Source organism: Oncorhynchus masou, chromosome 24 (genome assembly GCF_036934945.1).
Source record: "Oncorhynchus masou masou isolate Uvic2021 chromosome 24, UVic_Omas_1.1, whole genome shotgun sequence".
Lineage (NCBI taxonomy): Eukaryota > Metazoa > Chordata > Actinopteri > Salmoniformes > Salmonidae > Oncorhynchus > Oncorhynchus masou.
Window position 1 is genome coordinate 43,345,942 of NC_088235.1, and position 23,030 is coordinate 43,368,971.

Below are 23,030 nucleotides of genomic sequence, written 5' to 3' on the forward strand. Positions count from 1 at the left end.
GTGCTGAATAGCCGGACAACAACCGTAGAAGCTGGCTATACAGTACAAACAGATCTGGGACCAGGCTACAACTATGGGCCCTGATCAGAAGTAGTGTACAGGGAATAGGGTGCCATTAGGGTCACAGCCCTGGAGTGGGAAGCAATCCACATTTTTCAGTCTCAGCAGAGTAGTAGCCTGGTCCCAGATCGTTTTGTGCTGTATAGCCAACTCCTACAGTAAAGCTGCTATAAGGTGAGGAGAGAAGCCATTCTATGGGCTGTCAATGGATAGACTATGTGAAGTGTAACAAGGTTTAACAAGACTGCAAATGTTGATAGAACTGCATCTAATTGAAAAGGTCAGCTCTCGCTCTTTCTCTCACACGTGCACATATTCAAACGTTCTATGCTTTAGAACCAATCCCTGCTCTCTGCCTTACCAATCAGTTCTACTCTAATTGGGAAATGGAGGATTTGGTCAGTTTTCTGTGTAAAAAGCTATTTGAATGTCATGCTTATTTTTGCTAAAAGGAATCCAAACCTGTTTCTTCAAACTAAAGCGTGAAGGGCGTCTCATTGAGTAAGGCTGCCTGCCATAAAATGTAAGTTAATGTCATGATTGCAGAAAGAACATTTGAGACAAATTAATAGCTTATTGTAGCCATGGCAATTTCCTTATTTTGAGCTGTGGATCACTTAACAGTACAGTAATCTCTGGACTTCTTCATATTGTTTCAGTGCAATACACACTGGTTACACACATTTTTCTGGAAGATGATAACTTTGCGAGACATTGATGCTACTATTTTCCAAACCAAACACCACCTATAATATTCTGCAATGCCCAAAGTATTTGACAAAGTACAACAGTGTTTGACAAAGGAGGGAACATACCACAAAATGATCACATCATTGCAGCAGGGGATAGCAGTTCATAAAATGTAAATGTCATTTCTCTCCCCACTTCAGAGTGCAGCCACACTGGTTTGTATATATTTTTCCTGTGTGTGTGTGTGTGTGTGTGTGTGTGTGTGTGTGTGTGTGTGTGTGTGTGTGTGTGTGTGTGTGTGTGTGTGTGTGTGTGTGTGTGTGTGTGTGTGTGTGTGTGTGATAGCATCAGTGTCATCAGGGCGTAGCGATAAAGTGTTGTCGTCACTATGATCCATGACAGCAGACGTCACTCATCTCCTGGCAGATACACTCCGATGTACTGTGTTTCTATCTGAATACTGATCTACTGTATGTATATGACACTTCAAATTGCTATCATTGCATTAGATCCACAATACGATCCTTCCTCTTATCACGACACAACGCGGAGTGCCTGGATAAAGCCCTCAGGTATATTGGCCATATATCACAAAGCCCTGAGGTGCCTTATTGCTATTATAAACTGGCTACCAACGTAATTAGAACAGCAAAAATATACATGGTAGTCATCTTTCACTATTATTAATTAGTGTAATATGTGTGTGGGGATGTGCGAACCTGTGAGGGTAGAGCTTGTGTGTGTTCTGGGGGGTAAGGTCTACAGGTGTAGAAATGCTTACTTACAAGCCCTTAACCAACCATGTAGTTTTAAGAAAATAGAGTTAAGAAAATATTTATGAAATAAACTAAAGTAAAAAAGGTTCGAAAAGGTCAGCTCTCACTCTCTCTCACACGTGCACACATACACTTTCTATGCTTTAGAACCAATCCCTGCTCTCTGCAGAATAACAATAGCCGTATGCCTTACCAATTAGTTCTACTCAAATTGGGAAATGGAGTGTTTTGTCAGTTTCTGTAAAAAGCTATTTGAATTTCATGCTTATTTTAGCTAAAATAAATGCGAGGAGGTATGGTTTTACTTTAGAAGAAAAGTTATTATAAACTAGGTGCTTCGAGCCCTGAATGCTGATTGTCTGACAGCCGTGGTATACCACAGGTATGACAAAACATTTAATTGCCCCTCTCTCAATAGGGGTAGACCGACATCAACACCTCTACACTGGGAAAGGGGGCGGTGGGGAGCAGTAGATCATGAGTAAGGTCCTGTCACCACTACAATAGAAGCCATTTCTCAAAGCAGCCTAGCCATATAAAATATACTGTTATTTCCTGAACACAGAATCATAACAACAATAATAATTTGTTGGGCGCTTATATTTGTCCAATTTAACACATGTACAAGTGTGTATTATACACATGTGAATTGGAAATGTGTTTTTTGCATATCCCAAGTCTCCTTGAGACACCCTAGCAGACGGGTCACGGCCAAGCTCAGCAATTATCAACGCCGACCCTGGAGCAATTAGTGTTAAGTGCCTTGCTCAAGGACACATCGAAAGATTTTTCACCTTGTCGGCTCTGGGATTTGAACTAGCGACGTGTTTGTTACTGGCACAATGCTCTAACCTCAAACACCTACCTCAAAGACCTGAGCTCATAGGACATGTATGACTCAGACAGAGAACAGCTACCATCCACAGAGACAAAAAACCTGGGAATGTACATGAATGAATAATATCCCCGACATTCATGTATGAAAAGGCATACAGTACAAATTAACTTAACACTTCCTATGAATATTGTTGTAAATATGCCTATAATACATTATGAAGAGAGTATTCATAGGGCCAAGCACACCCCATTCCACATCGACGGGGCACTTGTGGAGTGGATTTCCTTGAGTTCATGTGTGTCCACATCACTAAGGAATTAACATGCTTCACACACATCAACACAGTCGTGAAGAAGGCACGACAACGCCTCTTCCCCCTCAGGAGGCTGAAAAGATTTTGCATGGGCCCTCAAATACTCAAAAAGTTCTACAGCTGCACCATTGAGAGCATGTTGACTGGCTGCATCATCGCTTGGTATGGCAACTGCTTGGTATGGCACTCGACCGCAAGACGTTACGGAGGGTAGTGTGTATGGCCCAGTACATCACTGGGGCCAAGCTCACTATCATCAAACGGTACCGATCCACCAAGTCTGGAACCAACCGGACCCTGAACAGCTTCTATCCCCAAGCCATAAGACTGCTAAATCATTTATCAAAAGAGCTACCCGGATTATCTGCATTGACCCTTTTTGCACAAAAGCACTTTTCAGACAGACAGCGGAATATCGCAGAGTACCCCGCCAAGTACACCACTTTTCCCTCTAGTCAAAGCGGCTTAGCATGCACGCACACACATACACAAGGGTGACAGCCGCCAGTGCCCGTAGCAACAAAATAAACAACTGTTATTAACGTGCCAAAAAAATCTTGCTTTTACAACATACGCATGCATAAAAACGTATTTACATGCAACAGAATTACTAATAAAAAATGGATTCGAAAACATGGATTTTTATTGTTAAACGTGAGACTGTAAACTGATAGTGTTAGCCAGCTAGCTAGCTAGAGTCGACAAGTTAGCTGGTCCCACTGTTGAACATACAGTGCCTTGCGAAAGTATTCGGCCCCCTTGAACTTTGCGACCTTTTGCCACATTTCAGGCTTCAAACATAAAGATATAAAACTGTATTTTTTTGTGAAGAATCAACAACAAGTGGGACACAATCATGAAGTGAAACAACATTTATTGGGTATTTCAAACTTTTTTAACAAATCAAAAACTGAAAAATTGGGCGTGCAAAATTTTTCAGCCCCCTTAAGTTAATACTTTGTAGCGCCACCTTTTGCTGCGATTACAGCTGTAAGTCGCTTGGGGTATGTCTCTATCAGTTTTGCACATAGAGAGACTGAATTCTTTTCCCATTCCTCCTTGCAAAACAGCTCGAGCTCAGCAAGGTTGGATGGAGAGCATTTGTGAACAGCAGTTTTTGGCCAGATTTGTGCAATACACGACTGATTGTTGTCCTATGGACAGAGTCTCCCACCTCAGCTGTAGATCTCTGCAGTTCATCCAGAGTGATCATGGGCCTCTTGGCTGCATCTCTGATCAGTATTCTCCTTGTATGAGCTGAAAGTTTAGAGGGACGGCCAGGTCTTGGTAGATTTGCAGTGGTCTGATACTCCTTCCATTTCAATATTATCGCTTGCACAGTGCTCCTTGGGATGTTTAAAGCTTGGGAAATCTTTTTGTATCCAAATCCGGCTTTAAACTTCTTCACAACAGTATCTCGGACCTGCCTGGTGTGTTCCTTGTTCTTCATGATGCTCTCTGCGCTTTTAACGGACCTCTGAGACTATCACAGTGCAGGTGCATTTATATGGAGACTTGATTACACACAGGTGGATTGTATTTATCATCATTAGTCATTTAGGTCAACATTGGATCATTCAGAGATCCTCACTGAACTTCTGGAGAGAGTTTGCTGCACTGAAAGTAAAGGGGCCGAATAATTTTGCACGCCCAATTTTTCAGTTTTTGATTTGTTAAAAAAGTTTGAAATATCCAATAAATGTCGTTCCACTTCATGATTGTGTCCCACTTGTTGTTGATTCTTCACAAAAAAATACAGTTTTATATCTTTATGTTTGAAGCCTGAAATGTGGCAAAAGGTCGCAAAGTTCAAGGGGGCCGAATACTTTCGCAAGGCACTGTATGTGCCGAGGTATCACAACGCAGGCTACGTTTCATAATGTGATTGGAAAACAATGCCGGCACAACTTGAAAAATAGAGCAAAATCCTATTTTCTCCATCTCGGCTGAGCGGCTTCCATGGGCCCGAGCACCGCCAACCGCTCCGCCTTGATAGGGTTTCACCCCCTGCCTGGCCTTCATTGAAAATGAATGGGCCAACCCATCTGTCTGTCAGTGCCTTAACTATTTTGACTCATCACATATGCTGCTGCTACTGTTGATTATCTATCCTGTTGCCTAGTCACTTGACCCCTACTTATATGTAAATACAGTGCATTCGGAAAGTATTCAGACCCCTTACCCTTTTCCACATTTTGTTACATTACAGCCTTATTCTAAAATTGATTAAATTATTTGTTTTCCATATCAATCTACACACAATACCCCATAATGACAAAGTGAAAACAGGTTTTTAGGAAAACAGAAATACCTTATTTCTATAAGTATTCAGTCCCTTTGCTATGAGACTCGAAATTGAGCATCAGGCGCTTCCTGGTTCCTTGAGTTGTTTCTGCAACTTGATTGGAGTCCACTTGTGGTAAATTCAATTAATTGGACATGATTTGCAAAGGCACCTGTCTATATAAGGTCCCATAGTTGACAATGCATGTCAGAGCAAAAACCAGGCCATGAGGTCGAAGGAATTGTCCATAGAGCTCTGAGACAGGATTGTGTTGAGGCACAGATCTGGGGAAGCAACACATTTCTGCAGCATTGATGGTCCCCAAGAACACAGTAGCCTCCATCATTCTGCAGGAACTGGGAGAACACAGTGGACTCCAAGTTCTGAATGACCAAGACTCTTACGAGAGCTGGCAGCCCGGCCAAACTGAGCAATCGGGGGAGAAGGGCCTTTGTCAGGGAGGTGACCAAGAACCCTATGGTCACTCTGAGAGAGCTCCAGAGTTCCTCTGTGGAGATGGGAGAACCATCCAGAAGGACAACCATCTCTGCAGCACTTCACCAATCAGGCATTTATGGTAGAGTGGCCAGACGGAAGTCATTCCTCAGTAAAAGACACATGCTTTGAGTTTGCTAAAAGACACCTAAAGGTCTCTCAGACCATGAGAAACAAGATACTCTGGTCTGATGAAACCAAGATCGAACTCTTCGGCCTGAATGCCAAGCATCACGTCTGTAGGAAACCTGGCACCATCCCTACGGTGAAGCATGGTGGTGGCAGCATCCTGCAGTGGGGATAGGTTTCAGCTGCAGGGACCGGGAGACTAGTCAGGATCGATGGAAAGATGAACGGAGCAAAGTAAAGAGAGATCCTTGATGAAAACCTGCTCCACAGTGCTCAGGAAGTCAGACTGGGGGTGAAAGTTCACCTTCCAACAGGACAATGACCCTAAAGACACAGCCAAGCAGGAGTGGCTTCAGGACAAGTCTCTGAATGTCCTGGAGTAGCCCAGCCAGAGCCTGGACTTGAACCTGATCAAACATCTCTGGAGAGACCTGAAAATAGCTGTGAAGCGACGCTCCCCATCCAACCTGACAGAGCTTGAGAGGATCTGCAGAGAATGGGAGAAACTCCCCAACTACAGGTCTGCCAAGCTTTCCTCGTCATACCCAAGAAGACCTGAGTCTGTAATAGCTGCCAAAGGTGCTTCAACAAAGTTCTGTGTAAAGGGTCTGATTACTTATGTAAATGTCATTTTTCCATTTTTCATTTTTAATACATTTGCTTTGTCATTATAGGGTATTGTGTGTAGATTGATGAAGAACAAAAACTATTTAATACATTTTAGAATAAGGCTGTGATGTAACAAAATGTGGAAAAAGTCTAGGGGTCTGAATACTTTACGAATGCACTTTTATCTACCTCAATTACCTCATATCCCTGCACGTCAACACGGTACTGTTACCCCATGTATATAGCCAGGTTATAGTTAGTCATTGTGGATTTATTCCTATTATTTTTCTATTTTTCTCTCTGCATTGTTGGGAAAAGCCGTAGACAAGCATTTCACTGTTAGTCTAAGCCGCTAATTCTCTATCCTCTGTTCTCATCCTTCTAGATCACATATGTCAGAGTCAAGGCCCGCGGGCCACATCCGGCCCGCGAGAAGGTTTTTTACGGCCCCTGGGATGATCTTGATTTATTATTAGAACCGGCCCGCAGACCGCAGCAAGCCGGCAGCCCGCAGATCTTTTACACGCACCAATACTACATTTCCCACAATGCAACGGTGACGCACCGAGCAGTAGGCTGCTTCATTTCAATATTTATTGGCACAGCAGTCGTCAGCATCACAGTAAAATTAACTTTCAGATACCCATCAAAAATGGCAAAACGGAAGGTGGACACTGAGAACCGGGGTTTCAAACAAGGTGGGAGTCGGAGTATATGTTCACGGAGGTAGCTGGAAAACCTGTGTGTCTTCTGTGTGGAGAAAGTGTGGCGGTACTGAAAGAGTATAATCTGAGACGACATTATGAAACGAAACACGCGGACAAAAACAAGAATATGGACATGGAACAAAGGCTACAAAAGGCAGAGGAATTAAAACGAGGCCTCAAATCTCGACAGGCTCTGTTCAAAAAAGCCAAATCACAAGGCCAGGCTGCTGTCAAGGCCAGTTTTATTTTGGCAGAAGAGATCGCTAAATCAGCCCGGCCATTTACGGAGGGGGATTTCATCAAAAACTGCATGATTAAAGTTTGTGACGAAGTTTGCCCAGAAAAAAGGCAACTCTTTTTAAATGTGAGTCTGAGCAGAAACACCATTGCCGAGAGAGTAGACCAGTTGTCCATCAATCTAAAAGAGCAGCTTGTGAAAAAGGGAAAAGATTTCATTGCATATTCCTTGGCTGTGGATGAGAGCACCGACATTTCTGACATTGCCCAGTTGTCAATTTTCATCCGCGGAGTGGACTCCAGCCTAAGCGTGACAGAGGAGTTTTTGGCTTTACGTCCTATGCATGGCACAACTACGGGGCATGATTTGTATGAAGAGGTGTCAAGATGTGTAAATGAGATGGAGCTGCCTTGGGAAAAACTCGTGGGTTTGACAACCGACGGAGCACCTGCGATGTGTGGACACAGGAGCGGACTGGTGGCGAAGATACGGGAAAAGATGCAAGAGGAAAACGCGACAGGTGAGCTGACAGCTTATCATTGTATCATACACCAGGAAGCGTTGTGCGGTAAAGCCTTGAAAATGGAGCATGTAATGAGCATCATCACGCGCACAGTTAACTAATATAGGCTACTGATGGTGCCTTGAATACCGGTTTCTTTCATTTAATGTTCATGTTATGGGGATTTTTATATAAAGGAAATTTGTCTTTTGTGTCTGTTGAAAATTAAAGATTACTGACAGAGCCATAAGAAAATATTGCTTTATTTATCTGATCATATTGGAATATATTTGTTAGGTTTTCAGTAGGTTCAATTAGGTTCACTAGACTATATGCGTCATTTAAAAATTTTTCAATGAACATTCGAACAGTCCGGCCCTCGGCTTGTAGCTAAATTTTTTATTTGGCCCTCCGTCCATTTGACTTTGACACCCCTGTTCTAGATCTATCTGCTGGTTTCAACACCGCGAACCATCAGATCCACCTTCACCCTCTCAGGGCTGGGAATCTCAGGCTCAAACCCTACATTCCAACCCTAGCACTCTGTTCTGCCACTTCTGGTCTCTTGGCCCTCTCACTCCTACGGGAAGGCAGCTCCCGCTCATCCAAGTCCAAGTTATTCTCTGTCCTGGCACCTCAATGGTGGAGCCAGCTTCCCCCAGAAGCTAGGACAGCAGAGCCCCTGCCAATCTTCCCAAAAACATCTGAAACCCTACCTCTTCAAAGAGTATTTGAAATAATCCCCCTCCACCCCCCTCCTTCGTGAACTAACACTCACACTTCATTTTTTTTGTAGTTTTCCAAAACAAAACTGTTATTGTAAAATGGTGTTCCTACCATTCATTACAAAAATACAAAATTGTCTCATATTGGTGCGATATCCCTTATTGTCATACAAAACTAAGCTTGGAGCTTTTCTTATCAAAAGAGCCCTACAGCAACATGCAAAATTCTTTCTGTCTGTCCGTTTGCTATAAAAGAGTAATTCTGCCAGCAGATTTGAAACAGGGCTGAAGGGGACTTCTCTGCATAAATAAAGGTTACATTTTTCCTGCATGCTGTGTGCTGTCTACATTGCGCATGTGACAGAATATTATATCATCAGGTTGTCACTGCTGCGTTTGAAGATGAAGATCAGATACTACAAAGTCCATCTGACTCCGGTACTCCTCTCTACTGTAGACTCGAGCTCTCTCTATCCTCTCTACTGTAGACTAGAGCTCTCTCTCTATCCCCTCTAGTGTAGACTAGAGCTCTGTCTATCCTCTCTACTGTAGACTAGAGCGCTCTCTATATCCTCTACTGTAGACTAGAGCTCTCTCTCTCTATTTATGATGACAGAGGCGCCTGAAAAATGTAATAATGTGGTTGTGGTCAGAAAAAACAGATTATAATCAGGTAAAGTTTTCTGCATGGTCACTAATAGATATATAAAAAGTGTCCTTAATAATTGCAATATCAAAATCCCTCTCAATACACAACCTGACCAAAGACATTCGCCTGATATACTGTAACTGCAACCAGTTTTAGACTCTACTCTACTGGGTTAGACTCTACAATATCCAGTCAATATCCACATTTAGTTTCATAATCATAAAGCCTGCTTAAGTTGCTCTGGGTAAGACCGTCTGCTAAATGAAAAATGCAAATGCAGAGTAAGACATGTTACTAGGGGTGCTTGGACTGGATGCAAGGTAACACCTGGGGCTTGGACTGAATGGAAGATAAACACCTGGAGCTTGGACTGAATGGAAGATAAACACCTGGAGCTTGGACTGGATGGAAGGTAACACCTGGAGCTTGGACTGGATGGAAGGTAACACCTGGAGCTTGGACTGAATGGAAGATAAACACCTGGAGCTTGGACTGGATGGAAGGTAACACCTGGAGCTTGGAATGGATGGAAGGTAAACACCTGGAGCTTGGACTGGATGGAAGGTAACACCTGGAGCTTGGACTGAATGGAAGATAAACACCTGGAGCTTGGACTGGATGGAAGGTAACACCTGGAGCTTGGAATGGATGGAAGGTAAACACCTGGAGCTTGGACTGGATGGAAGGGAACACCTGGAGCTTGGACTGAATGGAAGATAAACACCTGGAGCCTGGACTGGATGGAAGGTAACACCTGGAGCTTGGAATGGATGGAAGGTAACACCTGGAGCTTGGACTGGATGGAAGGTAACACCTGGAGCCTGGAATGGATGGAAGGTAACACCTGGAGCTTGGACTGGATGGAAGGTAACACCTGGAGCTTGGACTGGATGGAAGGTAACACCTGGAGCTTGGACTGGATGCAAGGTAACACCTGGAGCTTGGTCTGAATGCAAGGTAACACCTGGAGTTTGGACCAGATGCAAAGTAACACCTGGAGCTTGGACCGGATGGAAGGTAACACCTGGAGCTTGGACTGGATGGAAGGTAACACCTGGAGCTTGGACTGGATGGAAGGTAACACCTGGAGCTTGGACTGAATGGAAGATAAACACCTGGAGCTTGGAATGGATGGAAGGTAACACCTGGAGCTTGGAATGGATGGAAGGTAACACCTGGAGCTTGGAATGGATGGAAGGTAACACCTGGAGCTTGGACTGGATGGAAGGTAACACCTGGAGCTTGGACTGGATGGAAGGTAACACCTGGAGCTTGGACTGGATGGAAGGTAACACCTGGAGCTTGGACTGGATGGAAGGTAACTCCTGGAGCTTGGACTGGATGGAAGGTAACACCTGGAGCTTGGACTGGATGGAAGGTAACACCTGGAGCTTGGACTGAATGGAAGATAAACACCTGGAGCTTGGAATGGATGGAAGGTAACACCTGGAGCTTGGAATGGATGGAAGGTAACACCTGGAGCTTGGACTGGATGGAAGGTAACACCTGGAGCTTGGACTGGATGGAAGGTAACACCTGGAGCTTGGACTGGATGGAAGGTAACTCCTGGAGCTTGGACTGGATGGAAGGTAACACCTGGAGCTTGGACTGGATGGAAGGTAACACCTGGAGCTTGGACTGGATGGAAGGTAAACACCTGGAGGCTGGACTGGATGGAAGGTAACACCTGGAGCTTGGACTGGATGCAAGGTAACACCTTGAACATGTGTGGCATGGGATCAAAGACAGTGAGAAACGAATTAGTACTGCTGGATAAGTGTGTGTGTGTGTGTGTGTGTGTGTGTGTGTGTGTGTGTGTGTGTGTGTGTGTGTGTGTGTGTGTGTGTGTGTGTGTGTGTGTGTGTGTGTGTGTGTGTGTGTGTGTGTGTGTGTGTGTGTGTGGTCAATGCAATGCTGCTGGCTCGTCAACAGCTATGTCATTGTCCCTCTGGGGATATGTATGCATCAGCAAATCAATATTTCATATGATGTGACAATTATGCAAATGTTCATACTCAAACTGCAACCAGCCACAAAAAAAATACATACATTATACGGTGAACATTACACATAGCCTACAGAATATACTGTACCTATACTATGCATTAAACATCCGGTAAAACTTTACTGTAGGTGTCCTTATGAAATAAAGCCTTTATAACAGCTACATAACACATTATAACAAAGACAGACACCTAGAGTAAAGAGTTACCAAACATCCTTTTCCTAGGCATCCTACAGTCCTAATATTCTGAGGTACAGTATACACTGAGCACAGTATTATGAACACGTGCTCTTTCCATGACATAGACTGACCAGGTGAAAGCTATGATCCCTTATTTATGTCACTTGTTAAATCCACTTCAATCAGTGTTGATGAAGGAGACAAGACCGGTTAGGGGGGGGGGGGGTTCCTAGTGTTTGGTATACTCAGTGTATATGTTAGTACCGCATATCCCTCTTTCACCTGAATCTCTCCACCTATCCATCAGATCTTGGTGTAGCACCACAGCTCTATCGGTGACAGTGATTTAAATGGAATACACCAACAGCTGTCTTCCTTTGAAGACAATTAACAGACAGTTGTCACAAACCCAAAAAGGTCCCAGGCCAACCGTTGCCATAGTGACAAGACAGCTGTATAATCCTCTTGTCACTGATGTGATCTTCGGCTGCTGCCAACACCAATCCACCGCAGATGGTAAAAATAGAATTGTGAGAATAATGGAATAGTCAGTCACGGTTTAAACTGGATGGAATCATACAGTAGTCATTCCACTTGTATCTTCTGTTACTTTTCTCAGCTTCTTTCGATTCAGATCAATAGAATAGAATTCTATTTGTGTAAATCTTGTAGTTATCATGGCCAGATTGCATGCCTAGGGGCCTTGACTCCTGGTATCATATGAACACACATAAGACATAAGACACAAAATGTGTAGAATTGCAGGAAATTTGTTTTAAAACTGCAAGATTTTCTCTCCTTCCCATGGCAAAATGAGAAGAATTGCAAGAAATTAGCTTATAAAAAAGTTTAACATTTTTTTTCTTCTCTCCGGCAACATGAGGGTTGCAAACAGTTTGAACAGTTTGGTGTAACACGGGTTCCGAGGTAGGGATTTGTTATTACGCAAATAAATTATAATATTCATCTGAACATCCTTTGCCACCTAGGAAATTTGTGTGAGCTGCCATTCTAAATAGTATCGGGGTACCCCTGCAATACACAACCCTAACTCGTGGAGTGTGTATCAATCATTTCAAGTGTACAACCATTGTACCTCTCACTGGCATCGAGTAACTCTGACAGAAGTATCTCTCTTTGTCTTTCACCATGGAAACGGATGCAGGAGGTGCAGCAAGTACATCTGAACCCGCTGTTCTGTAGGTGCTGTAAAGTAGTGAGCAAAACAGGATCCACATCCCAAATGGCACCCTGTTCCCTATGTGTGCACTACTTTTGACAACGTTCGATAGGGCTCTGGTCAAAAGTAGTGCACTAGGTAGGTTATATGGTCTGACCAGCTGAGACAGTGAGTGATTGTAGGATAGTGCTCGGGTTAAATTGATCCTGCAATAAATATAGTGGATATCATCAGAGGAGGAACATCCTACTCAGTGAATTTCATTAAAATATATATTTATATTTTTTAGATAAAACTACCAAATAACTGATTAAAACACCGTTTTTCAATTAAGGTCTACAGTAGCCTCAACAGCACCATCTAGGGTAGCATCATGGTGTAGCCAGAGGACAGCTATTTTCCATCCTCCTCTAGGTATATTGACTTCATTACAAAACCTAGGAGGCTCAAACAGAGAGGAATGCTATTTGTGTTAGCTAGCTGGCTAAGGCTATCTAACACTGCAACTCTTCCAAGTCAAGATTTTGGCTATATTAATTTATTGCCACCGTTGTAACTGCTAAACTGCTTGCTGTACACTGTACTGCGTGATTTTACACATGGATTTGATTGTGTGTTTACTAACGCGTTAGTTCTAGTTTGTTGACTATAACGTTAATATGGTGACAATGATATAGGCTGTGTAGGGGTTAATGGTTATGATATGAAGGTTTGGCTTGGAGAGGTTTTTGTGCATGGTCACAGACAGCTGTTGTGTTGTGTACTGAAGTCCACAAGTGAAGGGAAACGGTGAGAGGAGGAGAGCGCATAGATGCGAGAAGGAGATTTATACAATGAACAAAGTGATGTTGCTGTTTGTGGCTGCTATGAAAATGATATGTGTGTGCTGGTAATTAGTGGTGTATTCAATCCGCCGATTCTGTTGCAAAATGTTTCTTAAATGCACGCAAACTGAACAAAACGGGGAGGGACCTAACTGAATTTGTCCAATAGAAACTCTTTTTGCAACTGTTTGGACTAATGATTACACCCCTGATCAGCTAGATACAGGCAAGGCGGTAATGAATTTGTCACTGTCTGTCACCTTGATTACTCCAATTTGTCTCTCGACCTGTGCACCTACGCTACGGTTCAAAAGATTGGGGTCCCTTAGAAATGTTATTATTTTTTGAAAGAAAAGCAAATGTTTTGTCCATTAAAATAACATAAAATTGATCAGAAATACAGTGTAGACATTGTCAATGTTGTAAATAACTATTGTAGCTGGAAATGGCTGATGTTTTATGGAATATCTACAAAGGCGTTCAGAGGCCCATTATCAGCAACCATCACTCCTGTGTTCTAATGGCACGTTGTGTTAGCTAATCCAAGTTTGTCATTTGAAAAGTCTAATTGATCATTAGAAAATTGTTTTGCAATTATGTTAGTTAGCACATTATTAGTTAGCACATCTGAAAACTGTTGTTCTCATTAAAGAAGCAATAAAACTGACCTTCTTTAGACTAGTTGAGAATTTATTTGATTTATTTCACCTTTATTTTACCAGGTAGGCCAGTTGAGAACAAGTCCTCATTTACAATTGCGACCAGGCCAAGATAAAGCAAAGCAGCGTGACAAAAACAACAACACATAAACAAACGTACAGTCAATAACACAATAGAAAAGAAAAATAGAAATGTATGAAATGTAGAAATCTATGTCCAGTGTGTGCAAATGTAGAAGAGTGGGGAGGTAAGGCAATAAATAGGCCATAGAGGCGAAATAATTAAAATGTTGCATTAACACTGGAGTGATAGATGTGCAGATGATGATGTGCAAGTAGAGATACTGGGGTGCAAGAGTAATAATATGGGGATGAGGTAGTTGGGTGTGCTATTTACAGATTGGCTGTGTACAGGTACAGTGATCGTTAAGCTGCTCTGACAGCTGATGCTTAAAGTTAGTGAGGGAGATATAAGTCTCCAGCTTCAGTGATTTTTGCAATTCTTTCCAGTCATTGGCAGCAGAGAATTAGAAGGAAAGGTGGCCAAAGTAAGTGCTGGAGCGAGTGCTGCTGGTGTTGCTGGTGTGGGTGTTGCTGGTGACCAGTGAGCTGAGATAAGGCGGGGCATGACATAGCAAAGACTTATAGATGACCTGGAGCCAGTGGGTTTGGCGACAGATATGTAGTGAGGGTCAGCCAACGAGAGCATACAGGTCGCAGTGGTGGGTAGTATATGGGGTTTTGGTGACAAAACGGATGGCACTATGATAGACTACATCAAGTTTGCTGAGTAGAGTGTCGGAGGCTATTTTCTAAATGACATCGCCGAAGTCAAGGATCAGTAGGATAGTCAGTTTTAAGAGGCTATGTTTGGCAGCATGAGTGAAGGAGGCTTTGTTGCGAAATAGGAAGCCAATTCTAGATTTAATTTTGGATTGGAGATGCTTAATGTGAGTCTGGAAGGAGAGTTTACAGTCTAACTAGACACCTAGGTATTTGTAGTTGTCCACATATTCTAAGTCAGAACCGTCCAGAGTAGTGATGCTAGTCGGGCGGGAGGGTGCGGGCAGCAATCGGTTGAAGAGCATGCACTTAGATTTACTAGCATTTAAGAGCAGTCGGAGGCTACAGAAGGAGTGTTGTATGGCGTTGAAGCTCGTCTGGAGGTTTGTTAGCACAGTGTCCAAAGAAAGGCCAAATGTATACAGAATGGTGTCGCCTGCGTAGAGATGGATCAGAGAATCACCAGCAGCAAGAGCGAAATCATTGATATATACAGAGAAATGCGTCATCCCGAGAATGTAACCCTGTGGCACCCCCATAGAGACTGCCAGAGGTCCGGACAACAGGCCCTCCGATTTGACACACTGAACTCTATCTGAGAAGTAGTTGGTGAACCAGGCGAGGCAGTCATTTGAAAAGCCAAGGCCATTGAGTCTGCCGATAAGAATACGGTGATTGACAGAGTCGAAAGCCTTGGCCAGGTCGATGAAGACGGCTGCACAGTACTGTCTTTAATCGATTAATCGAGTTATGATATCGTTTAGGACCTTGAGCGTGGCTGAGATGCATCCATGACCAGCTCGGAAACCAGATTGCATAGTGGAGAAGGTACGGTGGGATTCAAAATGGTCGCTGATCTGTTTGTTAAGTTGGCTTTCGAAGATTTTAGAAGGGCAGGGCAGGATGGATATAGGTCTACAAAAGTTTGGGTCTAGAGCACAGGTGTCAAACTCATTCCACGGAGGGCCGAGTGGCTGCAGATTTTCCATCCTCCCTTGTCCTTGATTGATGAATTAAGGTCACTAATTAGTAAGGAACTCCCCACACATAGTTGTCTCGGGCTTACCTGAAAATAAAAAAACAACCTGCAGACACTAGGCCCTCCATGGAATGAGTTTGACACCCCTGGTCTAGAGTGTCTCCCCCTTCGAAGAGGGGGATGACTGTGGCAGCTTTCCAATCTTTGGGGATCTCAGATGATACGAAAGAGAGGTTGAAAAGGCTAGTAATAGTGGTTGCAACAATTTTGGCGGATCATTTTAGAAGGAGAGGGCCCAGATTGTCTAACCCAGCTGATTTGTAGGGATCCAGATATCGCGGGGGCTATTCGATGCTAATACAGAACATCACAGGATGTTTTTGTGCTGGTCAAGGGCAGTCAAGTCTGGGGTGAAACCAAGGGCTATATCTGTTCTCAAGAATCTTGAGCATCAGCATTTGTGGGTTCGATTACAGGCTCAAAATGTCCAGAAACAAAGACCTTTCTTCTGAAACTCGCCAGTCTATTCTTGTTCTGAGAAAAGGCTATTCCATGCGAGAAGATCTTGTACAACGCTGTGTACTACTCCCTTCACAGAACAGCGCAAACTGTCTCTAACCAGAATAGAAAGAGTGGGAGGCCCCGGTGCACAACTGAGCAAGAGGACATTAGAGTGTCTAATTTGAGAAACAGACGCCTCACAGGTCCTCAACTGGCAGCTTCATTAAATAGTACTCACAAAACACCAGTCTCAACATCAACAGTGAAGAGGCGACTTCGAGGCAAAATCTTTTATTTTTATTGGCCAGTCTGAGATGTTTTTTTCTTTGCAACTCTGCCTAGTAGGCCAGCATCCCCGAGTCACCTCTTCACTGTTGACATTGAGACTGGTGTTTTGTGGGTACTATTTATTGAAGCTGCCAGTTGAGGACTTGTGAGGCGTCTGTTTCTCAAACTAGACACTCTAATGCACTTGTCGTCTTGCTCAGTTGTGCACCAGGGCCTCCCACTCCTCTTTCTATTCTGGTTAGAGCCAGTTTGTGCTGTTCTGTAAAGGGAGTAGTACACAGCGTTGTACGAGATCTTCCATTTCTTGGCAATTTCTCACATGGAATAGCCTTCATTTCTCAGAACAAGAATGGATTGAGTTTCAGAAGAAAGTTATTTATTTCTGGACATTTTGAGCCTATAATCAAACCCACAAATGCTGATGCTCCAGATACTCAACTAGTTTAAAGAAGGCCAGTTTTATTGCATCTTTAATCAGAACAACAGTTGTCAGCTGTGCTAACATAATTGCAAAATAATTTAATGATCAATTAGCCTTTAAAATGATCAACTTGGATTAACTAACACAACGTGCCATTGGAACACAGGAGTGATGGTTGCTGATAATGGGCCTCTGTATGCATGTGTAGATATTCCATAAAACATCAGCCGTTTCCAGATACAATAGTCATTTACATTAACAATATCTACACTGTATTTCTGATCAATTTGATGTTATTTGAATGGACATTTGCTTTTCTTTCAAAAACAAGGATATTTCTAAGTGACCCCAAACTTTTGAATGGTAGTGTACATTATAAACTTTAATTCGTAGGCTAGGTTGTGGCAACCTCATAATGGGTATAGGGCAAATTTGAGTATCATGTAGTAGCCTACACCTATCGATGTTAGATTGAGCTGGGTGAATGGAATATGAATGACAGTCATTCAATATGCTGTAATAGAAATAAGACCATGCCTTCCCTAATCTTGAAAGGCACCAACCGCCACTGACTGCCTAGTATATTGCCACCGGGTTCTCCTGCTGCTGCTACTCCCCCACTGATACTACCACAACTGAGAGCCAATGGGCCTGATGTTAAAATAACGATACATGTCTGCTCTATATTGCATGCTTCTGTCTGCGTGTGTCAGTCTCTGGCTGTCTTTAGAAGTAACCTCTGTATGCCTGTGTAGATATTCCATAAAACATCAGCCTTTTCCAGATAGGATGGAGGAAATTAAATGGATGGATGGAATACAAAAGGATGGATGGGGTACGATCATTCCCTACATCTTTCCATAACCACTTTGACAGATATGATGTTCATGATTATAAGAGTTACAGTAACAACAGCCATTTTGTTGAAGAGATTGAGAGATACAGTAAGGATGAGACAGATGAAAGACTACTTGAATCTCATCAATCCTGAATTAACCTTTCAAACAGCTCATGAGTGGCAGACGCATTACTTGCTCTATACAAATTGAAGAGTTTAGTTCCAAAACACTATATCCACCAATTTTTCACATTTGTGTTTTTTCATCCGAAATGATCGGGGAATGGGTACCTTCATGTTTGTGGAAAAATATTACTATTCTCAGATTTTTTTTATTCATAGATGTTTGATTTTTGTGTATTAAAATGGGTTTTTATTGCAAAACGCTATATCCATTGTTTAGCTGGGATGGAATGTTCTTATCCTGTATATTTGAATGTGATATGTTGATTTCTCACCTAGCTTTCTGAAGATGAATGAACTAACTGTAAGTCACTCTAGTCACCTAAGATCATCTGTTAAATGACTAAAATGTCAAATGCAAATATTTTACATACAGATTTCATATTACTCTACTGGCCCTCCTATGTTGAACATAATAAACGGCTCTCTATCCACCGGATGTGTACCAAACTCACTAAAAGTGGCAGTAATAAAGCCTCTCTTGAAAAAGCCAAACCTTGACCCAGAAAATATAAAAAACTATCGGCCTATATCAAATCTTCCATTCCTCTCAAAAATGTTAGAAAAGGCTGTGCGCAGCAACTCACTGCCTTCCTGAAGACAAACAATGTATACGAAATGCTTCAGTCTGGTTTTAGACCCCATCATAGCACTGAGACGGCACTTGTGAAGGTGGTAAATGACATTTTAATGGCATCGGACAGAGGCTCTGCATCTGTCCTCGTGCTCCTAGACCTTAGTGCTGCTTTTGATACCATCGATCACCACATTCTTTTGGAGAGATTGGAAACCCAAATTGGTCTACACAGACAAGTTCTGGCCTGGTTTAGATCTTATCTGTCGGAAAGATATCAGTTTGTCTCTGTGAATGGTTTGTCCTCTGACAAATCAACTGTAAATTTCGGTGTTCCTCAAGGTTCCGTTTTAGGACCACTATTGTTTTCACTATATATTTTACCTCTTGGGGATGTTATTCGAAAACATAATGTTAACTTTCACTGCCATGCGGATGACACACAGCTGTACATTTCAATGAAACATGGTGAAGCCCCAAAATTGCCCTTGCTAGAAGCATGTGTTTCAGACATAAGGAAGTGGATGGCTGCAAACTTTCTACTTTTAAACTCGGACAAAACATAGATGCTTGTTCTAGGTCCCAAGAAACAAAGAGATCTTCTGTTGAATCTGACAATTCATCTTAATGGTTGTACAGTCGTCTAAAATAAAACTGTGAAGGACCTCGGCGTTACTCTGGACCCTGATCTCTCTTTTGAAGAACATATCAAGACCATTTCAAGGACAGCTTTTTTCCATCTACGTAACATTGCAAAAATCAGAAACATTCTGTCCAAAAATGATGCAGAAAAATTAATCCATGCTTTTGTCACTTCTAGGTTAGACTACTGCAATGCTCTACTTTCCGGCTACCCGGATAAAGCACTAAATAAACTTCAGTTACTGCTAAATACGGCTGCTAGAATCCTGACTAGAACCAAAAAAATTGATCATATTACTCCAGTGCTAGCCTCTCTACACTGGCTTCCTGTCAAAGCCAGGGCTGATTTCAAGGTTTTACTGCTAACTTACAAAGCATTACATGGGTTTGCTCCTACCTATCTCTCTGATTTGGTCCTGCCGTACATACCTACACGTACGCTACGGTCACAAGACGCAGGCCTCCTAATTGTCCCTAGAATTTCTAAGCAAACAGCTGGAGGCAGGGCTTTCTCCTGTAGAGCTCCATTTTTATGGAACGGTCTGCCTACCCATGTCAGAGACATAAACTCGGTCTCAACCTTTAAGTCTTTACTGAAGACTCATCTCTTCAGTGGGTCATATGATTGAGTGTAGTCTGGCCCAGGAGTGGGAAGGTGAACGGAAAGGCTCTGGAGCAACGAACCGCCCTTGCGTCACCTGAGTGGGTTGATTCACTGATATGGTCATCCTATACTCAGCCTTGTCTCAGGATGGTAAGTTGGTGGTTGAAGATATCCCTCTAGTGGTGTGGGGGCTGTGCTTTGGCAAAGTGGGTGGGGTTATATCCTTCCTGTTTGGCCCTGTCCGGGGGTGTCCTCGGATGGGGCCACAGTGTCTCCTGACCCCTCCTGTCTCAGCCTCCAGTATTTATGCTGCAGTAGTTTATGTGTCGCGAGGCGAGGGTCAGTTTGTTATATCTGGAGTACTTCTCCTGGCCTATTTGGTGTCCTGTGTGAATCTAAGTGTGCGTTCTCTAATTCTCTCCTTCTCTCTTTCTTTCTCTCTCGGAGGACCTGAGCCCTAGGACCATGCCCCAGGACTATCTGACATGATGACTCCTTGCTGTCCCCAGTCCACCTGTCCGTGCTGCTGCTCCAGTTTCAACTGTTCTGCCTTATTATTATTCGACCATGCTGGTCATTTATGAACATTTGAATATCTTGGCCATGTTCTGTTATAATCTCCACCCGGCACAGCCAGAAGAGGACTGGCCACCCCACATATGCTCTCTCTAATTCACTCTTTCTTTCTCTCTCTCGGAGGACCTGAGCCCTAGGACAATGCCCCAGGACTACCTGACATGATGACTCCTTGCTGTCCCCAGTCCACCTGACCGTGCTGCTGCTCCAGTTTCAACTGTTCTGCCTTATTATTATTTGACCATGCTGGTCATTTATGAACATTTGAACATCTTGGCCATGTTCTGTTATAATCACCCGGCACAGCCAGAAGAGGACTGGCCACCCCACATAGCCTGGTTCCTCTCTAGGTTTCTTCCTAGGTTTTGGCCTTTCTAGGGAGTTTTTCCTAGCCACCGTGCTTCTACACCTGCATTGCTTGCTGTTTGGGGTTTTAGGCTGAGTTTCTGTACAGCACTTTGAGATATCAGCTGATGTACGAAGGGCTATATCAATAAATTTGATTTGATTTGATTTAAAAATATATATCTTTAAATATTGATGTCACAAATGTATCATTTGTACAGTTCTTTATTAAAAATGTAGTTATTTGTCACATTTCACTGTATAAAACCTATAGTACTATTCTCTGAGAGTGAGTGGGATACATAGCGTTTTGCAACAAAACATGATTATTTTTCTCTCTGAAAAGAAACCATCAAGTGATAGATTTCAAACAAATACATGTATATCGTTCAAGAAGCCCATGCCATGATTAGATGGTGAAAAAACACACCAATCTATTTCAAAAGTTGTAAAAAATTGTATATATATTTACCAAAATGTCTGAAAATGGATATAAAGCACTTTGGAATGAAACTCTTCAAATGCTCATGCCTTTGTTATGTAAATATAATGATGTGAAATTGTGTTAGAGCATGGTTTTGAGGACGATAGAGTGTTTGATGTGCTCCCTGTTTCCTGTCTGGATAGAGTGCAGGGTCATCGATGCAGACAGTTTAAGGGACTATGAGCTGATGGGTTGGTCTAATCAATTCATATTACCAAACCAGTGCTACTCCAGTGTTTCACTTATCTATAACCAATTAATTCAATTCTAACAACAACATTCCATCATGAGACATGAGAGGGGCTAATTAATTAATTAATTCATAATGCTACCACATGGGGAAAATGCCAATAAGGCCACAGAGGGCACTTAAACCTCTCCTCGAGTACCCACAGCCAGTCCACATATTTTATCAAATAACATTTTATTTGTCACATGCGCTGAATACAACAGGTGTAGACCTCACCGTGAAATGCTTACTTACAAGCCCTTAAACAACAATACAGTTCAATGTATTCCAGAACTATCCCAGCTGTTTCAAATGGCCACCTAAACCCCTCATTACCCAAATCAACTGTGCTAGTTCTGGAATGCATCAAATGTGGACTGGCTGGGGTTACTCCAGGAGAGGATTGGGAAACACCACCTTAGATCATGACAGAAAAACATGTAGTCCCATATACTTACATCCAATCATCATCATGGCGACAGCAAAGATCTTCTCTCCGTCAGTGGTGGGGGCGATGTTTCCGAACCCTATACTGGTCAGAGAGGTCATGGTGAAGTATAGAGATGTGATGTAGACCGAGTCTTTGTTGGGGCCGCCCTCCCACTTCCCTGTGCCGCTGGCGTTGAAGCGGTATGGCGAGCCCACTGTCTCCCCCAGCATGTACAGCCAGCTGTCTGTCCGCAGGATGCCTGTCTCCTCGTCTATCACCTCATAGTCACCGATGCTGTACCTGTTATAGTTAGTCAAGATTAAAAGATATTCAGCAACTCTTGGTAGGACAATGGAGGTCTGCTACAAAATTGCATCCTTTTTATTGTTAAAGCCCAGTTAGACAAGAACCAAAACCAGGTAGGTGCTGTACCTGTTCGGTTGAGATGAGAAAGAGTTCATGTTCAGGTTTAGGGTTCAGGATCCGGTTTAGGGGAAAGGGAAAGGGCAGCGTTAGGGTTGGCTCTACCACACAGGTTAGAGGTTTGTTCACTTTGCTTAAGGGAGTAAGACGAAAGTTACAAAACATTGCAGGTGAGAAACAGAAACATACTTCTCCTTCATTACACTGTTAACACTACAGAGCATGACAGTTTTTAAAGGCAGTGTTTCTCAATCCGTGACTCCCCAGTCATTTCACTTAGCATTTTTGTTCTAATCCACCAATAGCAACTTGTAAACTAATCCACAACTAGTCTTGTTGATGAATAGAAAAAAAGCATGCCACAGTTGGGTATCAGAGAGGAACGGAAACACTGAAGGAATATGCAATTAACAAATACAGTAGCCAGATTGTTTTGGCCATTGTGATCATTTATATGAATAATAGGATAACAGTTTATTTGCATGTTACCAACATAATGACTTCATATCACATTATTAACTCCTATAACAGGTTTTGCCAACTCTCTCCTCGGGGACCAACAGACAGTTCACATCTTTGTTGTCTAATCGTCTTGACAAGTTAAATCAGGTGTGCCAGTTCCCGGATAAGAGAATTGGGTACTGTCATAACCCATTAAAGGTAGACTCAGCCATATGACAAAGATGCACAAAGTTAACAGCATAGTTAGTCAATTTCCGCAACAACTAAGAGTGTTGAAGCACAAGGCTAAACTTCTCTGCTATTTTGGTCCTGTACCTACCACTTTGTAACAGCGTGAAGTGAACCCCTGCACATGCGCAGATACTTTGTGTGACTGTGTGAGAGCTGTGCTATCGCAATAGCTGC

At 42.8% G+C, this 23,030-nt stretch overlaps 1 protein-coding gene across 1 annotated transcript in view; it reads right to left on the reverse strand.

Moving 5' to 3' along the window:
- Positions 1–23,030, reverse strand: part of kcnh1a (potassium voltage-gated channel, subfamily H (eag-related), member 1a) — a 94,473-nt gene that overhangs the window by 49,311 nt on the left and 22,132 nt on the right. Inside the window, exon 11 of the mRNA XM_064933998.1 lies at positions 21,769–22,040. Coding sequence (XP_064790070.1) covers positions 21,769–22,040 — 272 coding nt within the window. The remainder of the gene's footprint in view (positions 1–21,768; positions 22,041–23,030) is intronic.